The sequence below is a fragment of the Chenopodium album genome, chromosome 9, assembly GCF_948465745.1.
Source record: "Chenopodium album chromosome 9, dcCheAlbu1.1, whole genome shotgun sequence".
NCBI lineage: Eukaryota > Viridiplantae > Streptophyta > Magnoliopsida > Caryophyllales > Amaranthaceae > Chenopodium > Chenopodium album.
This window is the reverse complement of record NC_137842.1, coordinates 10,028,256-10,044,308: the sequence shown is the minus strand read 5'-3', so window position 1 is coordinate 10,044,308 and position 16,053 is coordinate 10,028,256. Positions and strand designations below refer to the sequence as shown.

The 16,053-nt window shown below is 33.0% G+C and overlaps 1 protein-coding gene across 1 annotated transcript; it reads right to left on the bottom strand.

Annotated features, from left to right (window-relative positions):
• Positions 1-14,815: 14,815 nt before the first annotated feature.
• LOC145558381 (large ribosomal subunit protein uL11z) lies at positions 14,816-15,556 on the bottom strand. Its single transcript, XM_081619607.1, has one exon. The coding sequence runs from the start codon at positions 15,545-15,547 to the stop codon at positions 15,047-15,049; it is 501 nt and encodes a 166-aa protein (XP_081475733.1). The 5' UTR covers positions 15,548-15,556; the 3' UTR covers positions 14,816-15,046.
• Between the last annotated feature and the right edge of the window lie 497 nt (positions 15,557-16,053).

Below are 16,053 nucleotides of genomic sequence, written 5' to 3'. Positions count from 1 at the left end.
TAGGGAAAGTATTGTGAGAGAATAGGGAGGCTAGTGTTTAGGCTAAAGAAGGAGAAGAGAATGATTATAGGTGCCCCGAAACTGAGGAAATCAACCTTGTATTTATAAAGAAAATATGAGGGGTGGGGCACGGAACCCTAGAAGTGAAAAGCGGCGCGGAAAAAGCACTAGAAAAATACCACGTCATGTGCCACACTAGCATTTGTCGTGACACGCTACAAAATTGCCGCGATTCTAGTTTTTATGCGTTTTTAGAACTATGATAACTTTTGATCCGTAACATGGCATAAGGCATATAATATATAGTTAGAAATCTTATCAAGTATACTTTCTAACCCAATTAAAATCAGGTCAAAATCTTTTGTAGATTTTAATATATGTCTATTTTAGTGCAAGGGTGTCGGTTTTGAGTCGAGTTTTAGTGTTTTGCTCATATCTTCTTTATTTTAAATCGGAATTGGGATTATGATATACCATTGGAAAGCTTATTTCAAGGCTTATCTAACCAAATAATATTTGGATCAAAATTATAGGTCCAAAAAATTAGTTAAGCTCAATTTTGTGATGTAGACACGAAAAGAGGAAAATAAGAACTAGTAGAAAAAATCAAAAAGGCACCCCCTAATTGCCACCGGTTCAGTCCAAACCGGTGGCAAAAATGGCTTTAAAAATTGGCGGCCTAATGAACCAGGACATATGGCACCGGTTTACTTCAAACCGGTGGCAAAAAAATAAAGCCCACCGGTTTGAACTGGCGCCTTTGTGAACCGGTGCCATTATTTAATAAAAAAAAACCCCGGCCCTTTATAACCCCCCAACCCTAACTCTCCTCTCACAGCCTTTTCTCTCTCCTCTCCTCCTCTTTCTCTCTCCTCTCCTTCTCTTTCCTTCTCGTTCTCAATCTCGTTCTCCTCCTTCTATTTCTCTTTCTCGATCTCCTTCTCCCTCATCTCCTTCTACCTCGTGTCCTCCTCCTTTCTTTCATTCGAAAACCACCAACATGCAACACTGTTCCCCCACCACCAAGACCGTTCTCCTTCGATTTCAATTTCTGATTTTTTTTTTCAAGTTCTGGTTTTGAAATTTGATTTTTTTTTTCGATTTCGATTTTTTATCCTTATAGAGTTAGCTATCATATCTCTTAATCGATTTTTTTTTCAATTTTGATTTTTTTTTCGATTTTGATTTTTTTTTTCGATTTCTGGTTTTTTTTATTCGAGTTTAATAGTTTTTTTTATTTTAGATTTCTGGGTTTATTTTTCGATTTCAATTTTGATTTTTTTTTTTTCGATTTTGATTTTTTTTTCGATTTCTGGGTTTTTTTTTCGATTTCAATTTTGATTGTTTTTTTTTCGATCTCTGGTTTTTTTTTATTCGATTTTAATAGATTTTTTTTCGATTTTGATTTTTTCTTTCGATTTCTGAGTTTTTTTTCGATTTCAGGGTTTTTTTTTCGATTTCAATTATTTTCTGGGTTTTTTCGATTTCTGGGTTTTTTTCAATTTCAATTTTTTTCTGGGTTTTTTCAATTTCAATTTTTTTTTCAAGGTTTGAATTTTTGGGATTGAATTTCTGGGTTTTTTTTTTCGAAGCTTAATTATATTAATCATTTTTTTTTTGTTTTAATTGGTGGAGGTATATTGATTTAGATCTTAAATCGAAGAATCAAGATGCAAGAATATTTATTTAGATGTGTATGGGGTTTTTTATTTATATTGTATTTTTTTTATTTATATTGTAATTTTTTATTTATTTATATGTTGTAATTGAACTATTTTATTGATCTATATTGTAAATTTTTTTGATTATATATTGTAAATTTTCGATTATATTGATTGATATTCGATTTATATTTTGATGTTCTTATTTATTTTAGTCGATTTAATTTTCAAGTGAAAAAAGAAAAAAATAATAATTTTTTGGGCACTTTTGGCACCAATTAACCGGTGCCAAAAACAATGAAATAATTTTTTTGGCCATTTTTTGCACCGGTGGCCAATAACCATTTTCGCCACCGGTTTGAACCGGTGGCTTTTCATGCAATCAATTGGCACCCCCCACATTGGCACCGGTTCAAAACCGGTGGCATTGAAGGGTTTTGAACCGGTACCAATTTCGTTTTTTCACCTAGTGAAGTTATGTTTTGGAGACATGGGCTAAGAATTGGGTTGATTTATGAAATGTATTAGATTGAATATAAATTTAAGCGCTCTTGAGATTAAATACTTTACCCGACCAATAATGGCGGCGAAAGGTTGTTCATCATCGGGTTTGGTTTTGGGGAGACATTTTTAGTTGTCTACAGGTAGGAAATGTAGGAAGAATTATGGTAAAAAGAATTAAGGAAATTACTTGGAAAGAGAGCTAAAGAATTATGGAAAGTTTAATATTAAGGTGACATGAATAATTAGTTTAAGGAAAGTGTTTTATCATGAAAAATAATATGGCAAAAGAGGTTTACTTGGGAAATAATCAAGGATGAATAAGGTAGGGAAATAAGATGATCAAATCTTTGTGAGATGGAAAATAGAAATTAAGGAAATAAGGAATTTGAGGAAGATAATTAAAATACAAAACTAACAAAATAATTAACCTAAAATTGGCATATGGTAGCCGAAAATATTGAGCATATCTATACTAATATTTTCGGACCTCCACTTATAGTTTTAGGGAAATATTCGCTAGATTTTAAGGATTAAAAATAATTATGTAAATAATATATTTTGTATAAAATAATTAATTAGGAAAATACCAATTATTCACTAATTAATTTCACTATGAAAATCAGATTTTCTTTACCAAGAAAATCCAAAAATCCCTAGTTAATTATTTAGGAAATTTGGCTCTTTTAATTAAATAATAATATATAATTTTACTTGATTAAAATATCCGAAATATAAATATATATAATTCGATTTTTAAAATAAAATATATGGATAATAAATCTTATTCAAAATCTAATAATAATAATTAAGTTTTAAAATACTTTTGGCGCCAAAATTCAAAAATTAAATAAATTACTTAAAATACCCTTTTTAGAAAATACTTATTAATTAATTAATTAAAAAAATACGAGGTATTACATTACCACTCTTCCGCTTATGTCTTCCTCGTTAAAGTTTCACATGGTTTCAAGGGATACCCATTGTGTTTTTGGCCCCAGCTTAAACTCCATTTGCAATTTGAAAATCACTGCCAACGGTGGTGGCACGCTATCTCTACATTGTATGCAAGGTTAGTTCAACAATCGAGGGCCAACTGAAAAAGAATCTACTACCTTCATAGTTATTTTTATTTCTTTTTTTAGATGGTTTGTGACTTATCTAAGGGGTCTAATTAGTCTCAATAGTTTAGGTTGCCTTATGTTTTATTTGGTTACCTGTTTTTAATTCAATGCATTCTGCTGTTGTAAAAAAAAAATTAAAAAAAAAAAAAAAAAAAACACACACACACACACACACTCCAATGATCGTTTATTAATATATGAATGACCGTATACAAATATAAATGAACACTTATCAAAACGAAAATGAATATGAAGTTTCATTAAATTGAAGGTGAACATTCGTCAAAAAGAATTTTCACTACGATAAAATTTACAATTCTATAATCCTACAAAATATGTCAAATTATCTAGAAAAATAGGATAATTACACTCTATTTTCATTTTATTTTATTTTTTGTCCAAAATTTTTGTAATCTAATAACACACCACAAATCGATTCAACAAGTATACCAAACATCATTCTACTACAATTATAAGAAAGCAATTTTATGAGGAAAAAGATAAGGTGTTTTTTTTTCAACCTGATAGTAGAGATGGCAATAATAAGTAAATATCTGCAAGCCCGCTCCATCCGCTTTAAATAAATGGACGAAACCCGAATTAAATGGATGAGAAGCGGGCGATGGATTGGATCGGATGTGGATGATACTTTTTTCACCCGCTAACTATCCACCACCCGTTTATTATATATTAAATTTTTAATCAAAGACTTTTAATAACAAAATATGAAATGTGCAAGAAAATTACTTGTTTTTTTGTTGCAAATTAATATTATTGTTTTCTTTTTTATTAATAAAATAAAAAAAAAATTGTATAAATAACCGAAAATTAGAGTTTGTGTGAGTTTTTTTTTCATTTTAATACTCATCCATTAGTCACCCGCTCCACCCATTTCATCCGCGAATGATGGACGGACGGATATGGATGATGGGTGAAGTAGATAACAAATGGATGTGGATGAAGCTATTAGAATAATGGATGGATGCGGGTGAAGCTCCACTCGATCCGAATCCGATCCATTATCATCTCTATCTGATAGTAGTTATTTGGAGAAGGGGGGTGTAGCCATGTAGGTGGTAGTACCTACAAGGGGGTGTAGGTGTTAGGTGTATCCTAGCTTATTGTATGGATTTTGAAAGCCCAATAGAGTTATAAGCATCTTCTTTATTAAAGTATGAACCATACCCAACAATATAAAGTCTTCGAGCCCAGCTAATCAAAAGAATAAAGCCCAAACCAGACAATCTGTATAAGACTATCAAAACTCTAGAAGCAAAGTTATTAGTGAAAAGAGCTGATAACTTTTTTTTTTTTTTTTTTTTTTGGACGGAGATTTCATAAGATAATTTGAAATACTATAACACTAATTGTTAGCAACAACATTAGAAGGATATTAGGCACAACAATAAGCCTCGATACAAGTTGTATAGCTTAAACATAGAGGCCACGGTTGTAAGCCTTGTTGCAATCCCATTGAGAACAATGCAATCATTATTAGAACTAAACTTGTCTGAACTTAATAGATCTTAAATAAGTGAAAATAAGGTGATGAACTAAACAAAACCTTGTAAGATTGAAAAACAATAATTCGAACAATTCTTTTTTGACTGCATTTACCCCTTTCTCCACAAATAACTATTTTATCCTTTGATTTATACTTCTTCTTTAATTTTCTATTTTCTCTCTTGGATGATCATAATCCCCTTAATTATTTATTTGCAATTCTAGCTAATATAAACTTTTATAGTTTAATCCCCAATATTGAAAATTATTCCTGCATTAAACATTTAAATATGTTTAATGTTTTACGTAAACCCCCAATTGCAAATTGAAACCCTGATTGTTTTTTTTTTTTTTTTTTTGGAAGGAAGGGTGGAAGATTAATTTAATTTAAATTAAAGTTCCAACAAGCTTAATTAATTATGGACTCAATTAGTGTGGAATGGGTGTAATTAACATACCTATAAGTGATTTACTAATTGGGAATTAAGTCTTGCTTGAAATTAACATTAGAGTTTGCATTGTTCAATTAATTGGATACAATAAGGGCAGAAGAATTATTAAGGCGTAATTCGCAAAAGTTTAGTTAAAGAAGAAAAAGTGTACGAATCTAGAAATGGAACTTATATCATGTTTACTTATAGGTAGTGGTTAAGGAAAAAAAAAAGATGAAGAAGACGAAGAAGTAATTCAAAAAAACAACAAACTAATTAAACAGTGCCGGCTGGCAATCCCTAACCCGACCCAAAGTTACTGAGAGAAACTCAAACCCGACCCGATTTGAAACCGAATAACCCAAAATCGATTCAATTTCACCCAAATATCATATTTCATAATAATATTAATTAAGTTTTACACTTTTTTTATCATTTCTAAGCATTACTCGAAATCGACTTAAAATCTGACCTCCGAACCCGACCCGCTGACTCTAATTGCCACCTATCTAGTGGTTCACAATATATCTTTTTTCTACAAAGTAATAGAATATATGTACATGTATGCACTAAAATTAGCAAGGTACTAAAGAGTACTCTTTGCATTTTTGTACTTCTAAAATATCTTTCCTCTAATTTTTTTATTCGTTATTAGTGCTTCGTAATGTAGTACCTTCTTACAAAATTTCATTACCCTTAACAACATATTCTACGTATAATTAAGGTATTAAAGTAATGAACCATTTGGTTGTTGGTGTAGTGGTGATTGAGACTGCACTTGGTAGGGAGGATTCGTGTTCGATCCCCCGCAACAACAATTGGGAGGGGATTGGAACCTAACCATTCATAACTGATCCCCGAATTCAGATTAGCCCAAAGGGTGAACCGGGTGGAACACAAAAACAAAAAGTATTATGGCTATGGAGTAATTACTATTATGACTACATATTTTCTTATTAGCTTAGCTTGATGGAAAACATAGCAATATTTACATGACATTCTCATATGGTAAAGAAGCCACATGCCACGTACTCTATTTTAACCTAATCCTTCACCATCAAATCTCCATATTTTTATAACATTTTCTAACATAGATATTTTATTAATAGCTAGGAAGAAAAAGAACTAGAAAAACAACCATTAGAAGAGCTCGACAATAATGCTTGTCTACGTCGTTTGCATTCACCATTATCATCGTTACACTTCATCTCCTCCCTCTCTTCTACAATCGTCTCCAAGTTGGGTGGTTTATAAGACTTGAGTGGGAACACAATGCGCGCCGGTGGAGTCTTAATCCACGGCTCTAACACCTTCACGGCACCCTCCTTCTTCCCTATTGCCATCTTTCTACTAAAATCACTTGAACTTGTTAAAAAATAAGTTATGCAATCTTATTTTTTATCTTTTATTTATTTATTTTTTATTTTTTTTTTTGCATGTGAAAAGTATAGAGAAAGTAAGTTTATATATAGTAGGTAGAAAGATAAAATAAAGAAAAAATATCTAAGAAAAGAAGGTAGATGGACGGTATAATGCACCTCCACGTGTAAAATATAACAAAAAGGGCCAAGTAATTAAATTTTGTATAGGTGCATGGCTTAATATGGTGCACCAATCATAATCAAAAATCACCTAGTCACCCTCACTAAGCCAAAATGAAGGGACTCTAATACCTTAATATGTGCTATATTATTTTTGAGCCGTTAATATATATTTCATCAAGCCAACGGTCAAAAATAAATTCTATAAACAAAAATATCTATTTTGAATAATCATCTACTGAGTATGGGAGTAGTCTAAAATTGAACATTTATTTCTTGTTTGGTGAAGTAGTGTTGTAAGCAGTTGAAAGAGTTAGCCTCTCCAAGAGGCAATTGGTAACTAGTTTCCACGTGCATGGGGGGTTTCGTTCATTATAGGCTTCAGTTGGTCCAGGTATGTTTGCATGAGGTGTGATTTCGGCGGTATTTTATTCGATAATTGGTATATACGAATCAGTGGTGGAGCCAAGATTTTGAAGACGGAGTGTTGATATTATGATTCTGGGTTTGTAAAAAGGATATTTAAGTAAGTCTTTATTTAGGGGGTGAGGGTTGACATCGGCACATCCCTAGTTGTCTCCGCCAATGCACATGCTACGAATGAAATCAAAATTGTGGGGTTTGGCATCAAACTTGTGGGATCAAAGATTCGTATCTAGTTATACATTTGGTCGAAAATATATAAACCTATATACTTGGAAAGAATAAACATTGGCAGTATAAGAGGATGTTAATCATGTTATTACCCTCATTTAGTTGGATTAGTTCAAAACCAATTGCACTAATACTCAATATTATCAAGTATGTACTATGTAGTACTATATTAGGCATAGGGTTGGTTATGCACATTGATTTGAGTTAGTTTAGTTAAACTGACTTGGTTGATAGAATAAAAGTCGTACTTGGGAACCTGTTAGTAAAATATACGCATCAAAAGATTAATTAGCCTTTTCAAAGATTAAAGCCATATTCATTAAAATATGATATGATCTCGCTTTCTCATAGTCTGCGTTAAAAATTAAAAAATAAAAAATAAAAATAATTAAGCATCGATCCAGAGGAAAAATTACCAGCTTTTTGTTACTAGTAGCACCATAATTTGGTATATTTATCGACATACAAATTTGATCATTTTTATTTTAATTTGCCTTATGAATTATATGAAGTTGATACATATTGAAACTATATGTTGAGATTATATTCTCTCAATTATTATGTTTCTAATACTATTGACATTTTTTAATGCACATTGGGAATTAGAGATGCGAAATAGGTTAGGCTAGCACAAAGGTCAGTTAGGCACGACGAGAAAATGGACCGAAGAGACACGAGCCCGTCATAAGTCTAGTACGGCATGAGAGGCACGATGATGGGCCATGGCCATGCACAGACTTCATTTTCAAAACTTGGCATGAATCTGGTATAAGTTTGACGAGTCGGCCGCATTTCAGACCGATGATATTTAACTAAGTTACCCTACTTATTTGACACAAAACTAAGTTACCCTTACATATGTACACTAATATATATAAACTAGTCCTTTGGCCCGTGCATTGCACGGGTTGTTCACAAAAAAGGGCATTGAGAGATGAGTGAGAAAATATCAATAGGTCATTATAAAGAAAATACAAGTTCATCTTCATGATAAACAGAAAAACGTTTATCTAGTGGCATTTTTGTAAATAAATTAAAAACTTTTGTCAAATGTGGACCCTGATAAGGATACTACTTACCTGATATTTATCCTATTAATATTGTTAAGTGTATATATCTTGTATAGCTCTAAGGATAAGTATCCTACTTAATAGCTTTTGTTAGTTGCCTAACCTAGTTTGTATTTAGCTATAAATACCTTTGAGTCTATTGAATAAAGTAACCTTTTCTCTCTAATTTCTATACTAAAAGCTTAAGTTGATGGTTGAGGCCCAGAAATATGTTTTATACTCTATCACTCCCCCTCACACGAGAGCCCGTTTGGGCTAGAAGTGTGGTTGCAGCATGGGTCCTCCTCATACCCAGCGCTTAATATTCCACTTGAAAGTGGGGGCGGATGAGATTCGAACCCGTGACCTTTGTGTCACGCTGGCTCTGATACCATCTTAGTGGACCATCTCAACCAAAAGCTTAAGCTGATGGTTGAGGCCCAGAAATATGTTTTATACTCTATCAGACCCTACTAATGTTGATTTATTTACAGAAATGTCATGATGATTGGGATTTGATATTGATTTATTTACGGAATTGTCACTGGATAAACGTTTTTTGTTTATCATGAAGATGAATTGGGGCTCCCTCGTCATTATAGGTATAATGTGTAATCGAAATATGATTTAAGAAATTAAATTGTTGGAATTTCAATTGAAAATGAGACTTAAATAAAGGAGGTGGAAGGGCTAAAATTAAAAAGAGAAAATGAAAATGTTGAATTGAAGAGGGGAGATGAAGATGAAGTGGGCATGGAAGATGAAGTATAAGTTTAATGAAAGAGTTAAAGAAAGAATTAAAACATTAAAAATGTAAGAAGACATGTGGCATTTGGATTAGAGAATAAGATAGAGAAGTGTAATAGGATGGGAACATGTGTCTTATGTGGTTAGAGTTTTTAATTAATACTAAAGTATAGATATAGATATAGACAGTGGCGGATCCAGGATTCCGGACTAGGGGTAGCACTAAACGCATACTAGAAAAATTAAAGGGACGAAATAACCAATATACACCTACGAACTTGAAACTCAAACTAAATTTAAGACGGTAATAACACATCAAGTTAAAGTTTTGCATAATTGTGATTCTGTATAAAATGTTACCATCAAATTTCAACCATCTATACATTTTGCTATGAGTTATTATCGCGGATAAAATTATGTACAACATACTAGCTATCAAAATATATACTTCGTATTACAATCAAATAAAATTAGTCAAATTAATCAGATATTACTAATTTTCTTCACGGAGGAATTATCTATATGTATTTATATACATTTCATACTATTATTGTTGTCGAACAAAATTTTATGGAAGTTATTTTTATTAATGTATTTTAAAATGAATGTCAAGTGAGTGGAAAGTAATTTGGAAAAGAATCAAATTTTGATGGAAGTCAATTTTATCTAATCTTTTTTTTTTTTTTTGACATATTTTAATATATAAATGTCAAGAAAGAGGGAAATTATTTGGGGTGGAAAAAAATAATAAAGCATTGATAGGGTTTTTTTAAAGAAAAAAACATATAGACTTATTATAAAAATAAACCAAAAAAAAGTGTATGGGGAGAGAATCGAACCTGGCCCTAGGCAATCAAAGGAAGCTTTATTCTCCTACTTTGTACCGCTGAAGCAAATTCAGTTAGCATGAAAAATATGCATTGTTTAATACTTATCAAGTATTTAGAAGGAAGGTTTTTTATAATTTTTTTTTTTCTTTCTTCCGGGGGTAGCACGTGCCCCCCCGGGTTCCAATGTAGATCCGTCAGTGGATATAGATATAGATATAGATTACTAGGTGGCGCATTGGTATGTCGTAGCACGTGGGTCAGGCTATGCATGGGTTTTATTTATGTAAAGAATGGCACAAGTCTAGTACTCCATAACTTGTGTCGTTCTTTAAGCACGGCCCGTTTGAGCACGAGACATGCTAGTATGAAACATGTACCTCCATGACCTGACTCTTGTCCACCTTTATTTGAAATCATATCTTAAATTACATAATCGTAGTTATATTAAATTTTTTTTACAGAGTATCATAAAATACTCGTTGGGATGAATCAAACAAACCTCTCATTTGAATAGGTTATTTTTTGTAAGTTTAGATAATTACAAGATTACAACTAGGAATAGCAAAAACTATAATGTGGAATGTAATACAAAATAATATTGCTTTTTTTTTTTTTTTTTTGACACAAAAAATAATATTGCTTATTACTTCGTGAATAAGAAAAATATATTGAAACTATAACTAAACTGAATAAAAATGGGAAGTTGGCTACTGTTCTTAGTAGCAGTAATTTCATCATTATAAATAGCCAAATAGGACAAACGCAACTCATTCTTATTGATTGAAGGACCAAATATATACTTTTCAACGAAAGATGAATGTAAAATGATATTGCTCACATAATTAGAAGAGTTAAACCTTAAACCCGTGTAACAGCAGGCCAAAGACAAGCCTTTTTATTGCGAAAAGATTGAGAGCCGTGCAAATATTTGGCCAACGACACGTGTTAATTTGTTGATTTTCTTCACTAAACGAAGTCGGCTCACTCGTCGTCCCCTTTGCTTTGCTTAAGCCCAATGTTTTTTTTTTTTTTTTTTTTTTTTTTTTTTTTTTTTTTTTTTTTTTTTTTTTTACAGCTGGGAAACAACTAGGAGGAGCATTACTCCTAACCCCCTTTTCTAGCCTTAAAGGCTAGATCATGAGCTCTAGAGGTAATGCTCCTAGTTACATTTGCTTAAGCCTAACGTTGGTGTTAATATTATGAGCTACATTTGCTTTTCGAAATGGCAAAACTTCAAAGAAATATTGGTAGTTTAAAATTTCAAGAATAAGTTCAAATGAAAGGTTAACAAATGTACTTTGTTTGTAAATTGATCTAACTTTTGATTAATCTTGATAATACAAACTATTATGCTAATTGTGGGGATATGTAGTTGAGATAGGTTTTAAATTAAATGGAAATATAAGTGTAATATCGCCGTAAAATATTAAAATAGCTAATGAAATAACTCTTCAAGGAGATTATTGAAAAATAGCTTATTTGATGAAATAAGCTTTTTAAATCAACTCTCCACCAAAGCTCCAAATCGGCTAATATAGTGGTCAATCAACTAATATCAGTCAAATAAGCTAAATTTGCCCCAATAGACTCTTTACCGAACACTTCCATTAATTTTATACTTGATACACTGTATAAACACGACAAACACCAATGGAGTTGGCAAACTAGTGGCAAAGTAGAGGGGGTCAAGCTGTGGCCATCAAAAAGTAGCTCAAAAAAATTAGATTTCGAACCCTTATGAGCCTGAACGAAAAATACTCCATTGTGGTCATCAAAAATTTGCTGGTAGCACTTAAAGGCCGGGAGACTAGTTATAGACCGATAAGAGTGGGCATGAGGAAAGATGGTAAAAGAGAGTGATGAATTGGGAGGAGGGAGTAAAATGAAACTAATCTGAGCATCAAGCCATGCTTGCTTGCTTGAACAACTAAATTATGTAAGTAGAATCGGCTATATAAACCAACACGAGGACTTCCCAGAAGGTCTACCATAGCCCTCCTTTATCCCATAAGTACCATAGCCCTCCTTTATCCCATAAGCAAATCAATCACCAGTCAATGTTTGCCTTAAACAACTCAACTCGTATTGTGACATTATAAGCTTGTATAGGAGTTTAGTGATCATCATTTGCAATTTGACAACCAGAGTAGGTAGTGTACAACTAAGAGACCTGGTGTTGCTAAAATTTCTCAATCAATGAAAGTGTCAACAGCAAACACTTGGAAGTAAAAGAGACTACCATCACAACTTCACAAGAGGCCTCATTATTCTCATTTCTTACAACACTATCTAGAGGACAGCAGACACCAAATCTAAATACGTAGTACGAGTAGTTCTTAATGTGGACTTTTATTGGATTTTTTTTTCCTAAATCCACTTTTAATAGTAGGAACAAATTTAATAGTGACAAAATTTGACAAATTCGTATCAAGAATATTGACTGTATTACCTCAAATGACAAAATTTGTAAGTAATCAAACCATGACAATAAGTAATCAAACCATGACAATAGGTCGTAATTTATTCCCACAACCAGCCATTCACTATTATAAATACTACTGATAATGCAATGTATAATACTGAAATCAGAACAAAGCATGCTGCTATAACATTGACCAGTAACAACATAAATTTGACCAGTAGGCATCAATTTTACAATGTAGGGTACAAAAATGTTACTTCAGAGTTCAGAGGATGGTGGACGCATATAAGAAGACAGGAACAAATCAATATTTACAAAGATCACAAGAAAGAATGTTCAACAAATAGTTCATCTCATGCATAAAATTTCAGGTAACTCAGTATCTTTAGTCTCTGTAATTTGATCCAATGAAAAAATGTTATAGAGCAAACAGGATGTATATTAAGGTTAGCTGCATTATGAGAGAGCTGATGGCAGGCCACTTAAAAAATGTTTTAATAAGACTTAGGTCATGTTCTCTTCGCCTTAAAAAAATAATAAAGTAAAAATACTTCTAGTTCAGTAAAAATAAGTTCAGTTCAGTAAAATTCAGTTTTCTTAAAGAAGAATTATAATAGAAAATCAGTAAAAATAATTTTAATTCAGTAAAAATAATTTCAGTTCAATAAAAATAATTTCAGTTGAGTAAAATTAAGTTCAGTTCATTAAAAATAAGTTCAGTTCAGTAAAAATAATTTCAGTTCAGCAAAATTAAGGTGAAGCAAACAAGGCCTTACAGGTAACACAAATTCAAATAAAAGTAAAAAAAAAAATAGCGAAGGCTACAAAGCTAAACCTTGAGTAAGATGAAGCTTAAATATACGGAGTATTAAACTAAGAAATTACATACACGATCAAACCACGAGACACTTACCCAAATAATGGAATCAACACAGGTCCCCAACTCTTATTACATCAGAAAGTTTGTCCATATATTATCCGCATTTATATGCAGAATGGCAAGTAATGCTAGATTGATTCAAAAGACACTGGTAGATTTCGGTAAATCAATCCTAAATTCAGAATTATTTTATGATCCTATCCCTAGCTCTATACCAGGAGAATAACAACCTACCAACACTCTCTCTCCATATGTTTATCCTTCAACCCCCTTACCTAGTATCAATAGCAACAGATTTAAAGCGGAAATAAGAAACTAAGACTTTGCAAATTTAGAAAACGCGGTTCAGTATTAAGATCCTCAGAAGTCTTCAATAACAGATTAAATAGTAGCTAACTATTTGTTCCACACTGGAAACTTCCAAACAAGGGTAACAACAAACGATAGCCATAAACACCATCAATTTAACTGCAAATCAGCACACTAGAAAAGAACACAAGTAAATGCTGCCCTCTCTAATATCATCTTGGGTAAATATATGATAACATTACCAAATACCACAGCACTATCCAACCCCAATGGTAAACTCGGACCAACAGAAATTAAAGACTAACAATGAAAAAGGATGAAATTTCTTTTGTTTTAAGCCAAAGGTGCAATATATCTTCCCCATCCTCTCATTATATTATCACACAACCCCCACTCTATCACTCCCATAATAAGTTCTGCAGTGGCAGTATACCCTCTAATTACATTACCAAATACCATAGTCCATAGCATTATCTAACATCAATAGTAAACTCGGACTAAGAGACATTAAAGACAAACAATGAATGGGGATGGAATCTAAAATTTTGTTGCAAGCCAAAGGTGCAACATGTTTTTCCCACCCTCACAATCATATTATCACACAACCCCCAAATCCCCAATCTATTCCTCCCGTCATTTTTACGCTGCCGGTATACCTCGAAAAAGTATCCCCTCTAGAACTTTAGTCTCAAGTAAGTGAACAAAACATACAAAATCCTATCCCATAGAACACAAAAACCATTGAAGAACCCACCTAATTAAATTGAGCATTTCTCAATTGCACAGAGTCCAATGAAAACTGATATAAAGCTCCTTATACATGAAGAGTATAGCACATACACCGCAAATTTAATAATCTTTAACCAATACAGCGAAACCCGAGAGTACAGCATATATACACAGCAACTAGATTATCACAATACCCAACAACAAGCATGAATACCAAATAATGATTACAGTACTCACCTAAACAATCTCACAAATGCGCAGCAATATCAATGAACTAATCAAACCTTTCCCAATTACTAACACTAACAAAAAAGAATATTTTGTATCGTATTATCCTAGCATTGCCACATTTCGAAGGTAATCATATCAAATGAATCACACAAGCACAATCATACCAAATAATCAATCAAACAAAAACAATCAACAATATAAAATCGCATGGAAAACTAAGTGATTTCCTCATTGATAAAGCATAAACTATGTCTAAAACAAAAATCCCATAATCCCAATCCAGAAATTCAAACGTCAAAACCAAAAATAAACATCATCATCATAAGAACAAACACACAAAATGTGGTTCATTCATCATGGATAACATGAGGGATTATAATAATTTTTCAACCAAAAAAAAAGAAAAACAATTAAAACTAAGATTATAATATAATTTAATTCTCAGGAATCTCAACCTCATCATCAGCAATCTCCTGCTGCAAGTCCTTAGGATCCTTGCCATCAACAGTACAGCCAACAGAAACACAAGTACCCAGAATTTCCTTAACAGTACCCTTCAATTCCTTAGCCATAGATCTGGGCTTCATAATCTTAGCAATCTCAATAACATCATCAAGAGAAATGTTACCAGTATGCTTAATGTTCTTGACCTTCTTCCTGTCTCTCTCAGGCTCCTTCAAAGCCTTGATGACAAGAGCAGCAGCAGAGGGTACGACGGTGACTTTAGCTTGACGGTTTTGGACGGTAAGTTTGACGGTCACTCGGAGACCCTTCCAGTCTTTGGCGGTTTCTTTGGCGATGTCTTCTCCGATCTTCTTGGGGGAGAGACCGAGGGGTCCGATCTTCGGTGCGAGGGAGGAGGCGGCGCCGACCTCTCCTCCGGTCACTCGGACGAAGACGTCGACTACTTGGGAGGGGTCGAGCTTCGGCGGCATTGTTGCAGGTAAAGTGAGATGGGTGTGAACCGTGAAGGAGGAGAGAGAAAGTGAGATGGGTGTGAACCGTAAAGGAGGAGAGAGAAAGTGAGATGGGTGTGAGGAAAGGGAGGAGGCGAGTGAGGGAAATGGTAATATTGGGAGGATTATAAACTAGGGTTTTTCAGAGGTTGGACGAGAGAAGAAATTTCAATGTGTTTTTTGGGCTTTTTTTTGGTGTGTGTTTGTTGTAATTCTTGGGCTAAACAATTTTGTCTGAATTAGTGGATTTAGGGGTTCACGTTGTAAAGGCTTGTTTCTTCGTTGTACAATGATTTAGGCCCTAACCGTTTGAACTATTCTGCTGTACTTCGTTGAAATCTGCTCTGATATGCTCAGTAGACAGTAGTGTTGGAAACTCTACTCTGCTCTGTTGAAATCTGGTCTACTCTGTTAACCCTTGCTCTACTGCCCAGAACCTCAAAAGAACAAGGCATTAATGCGACTGTGTAAAGCATGAGTCAAAT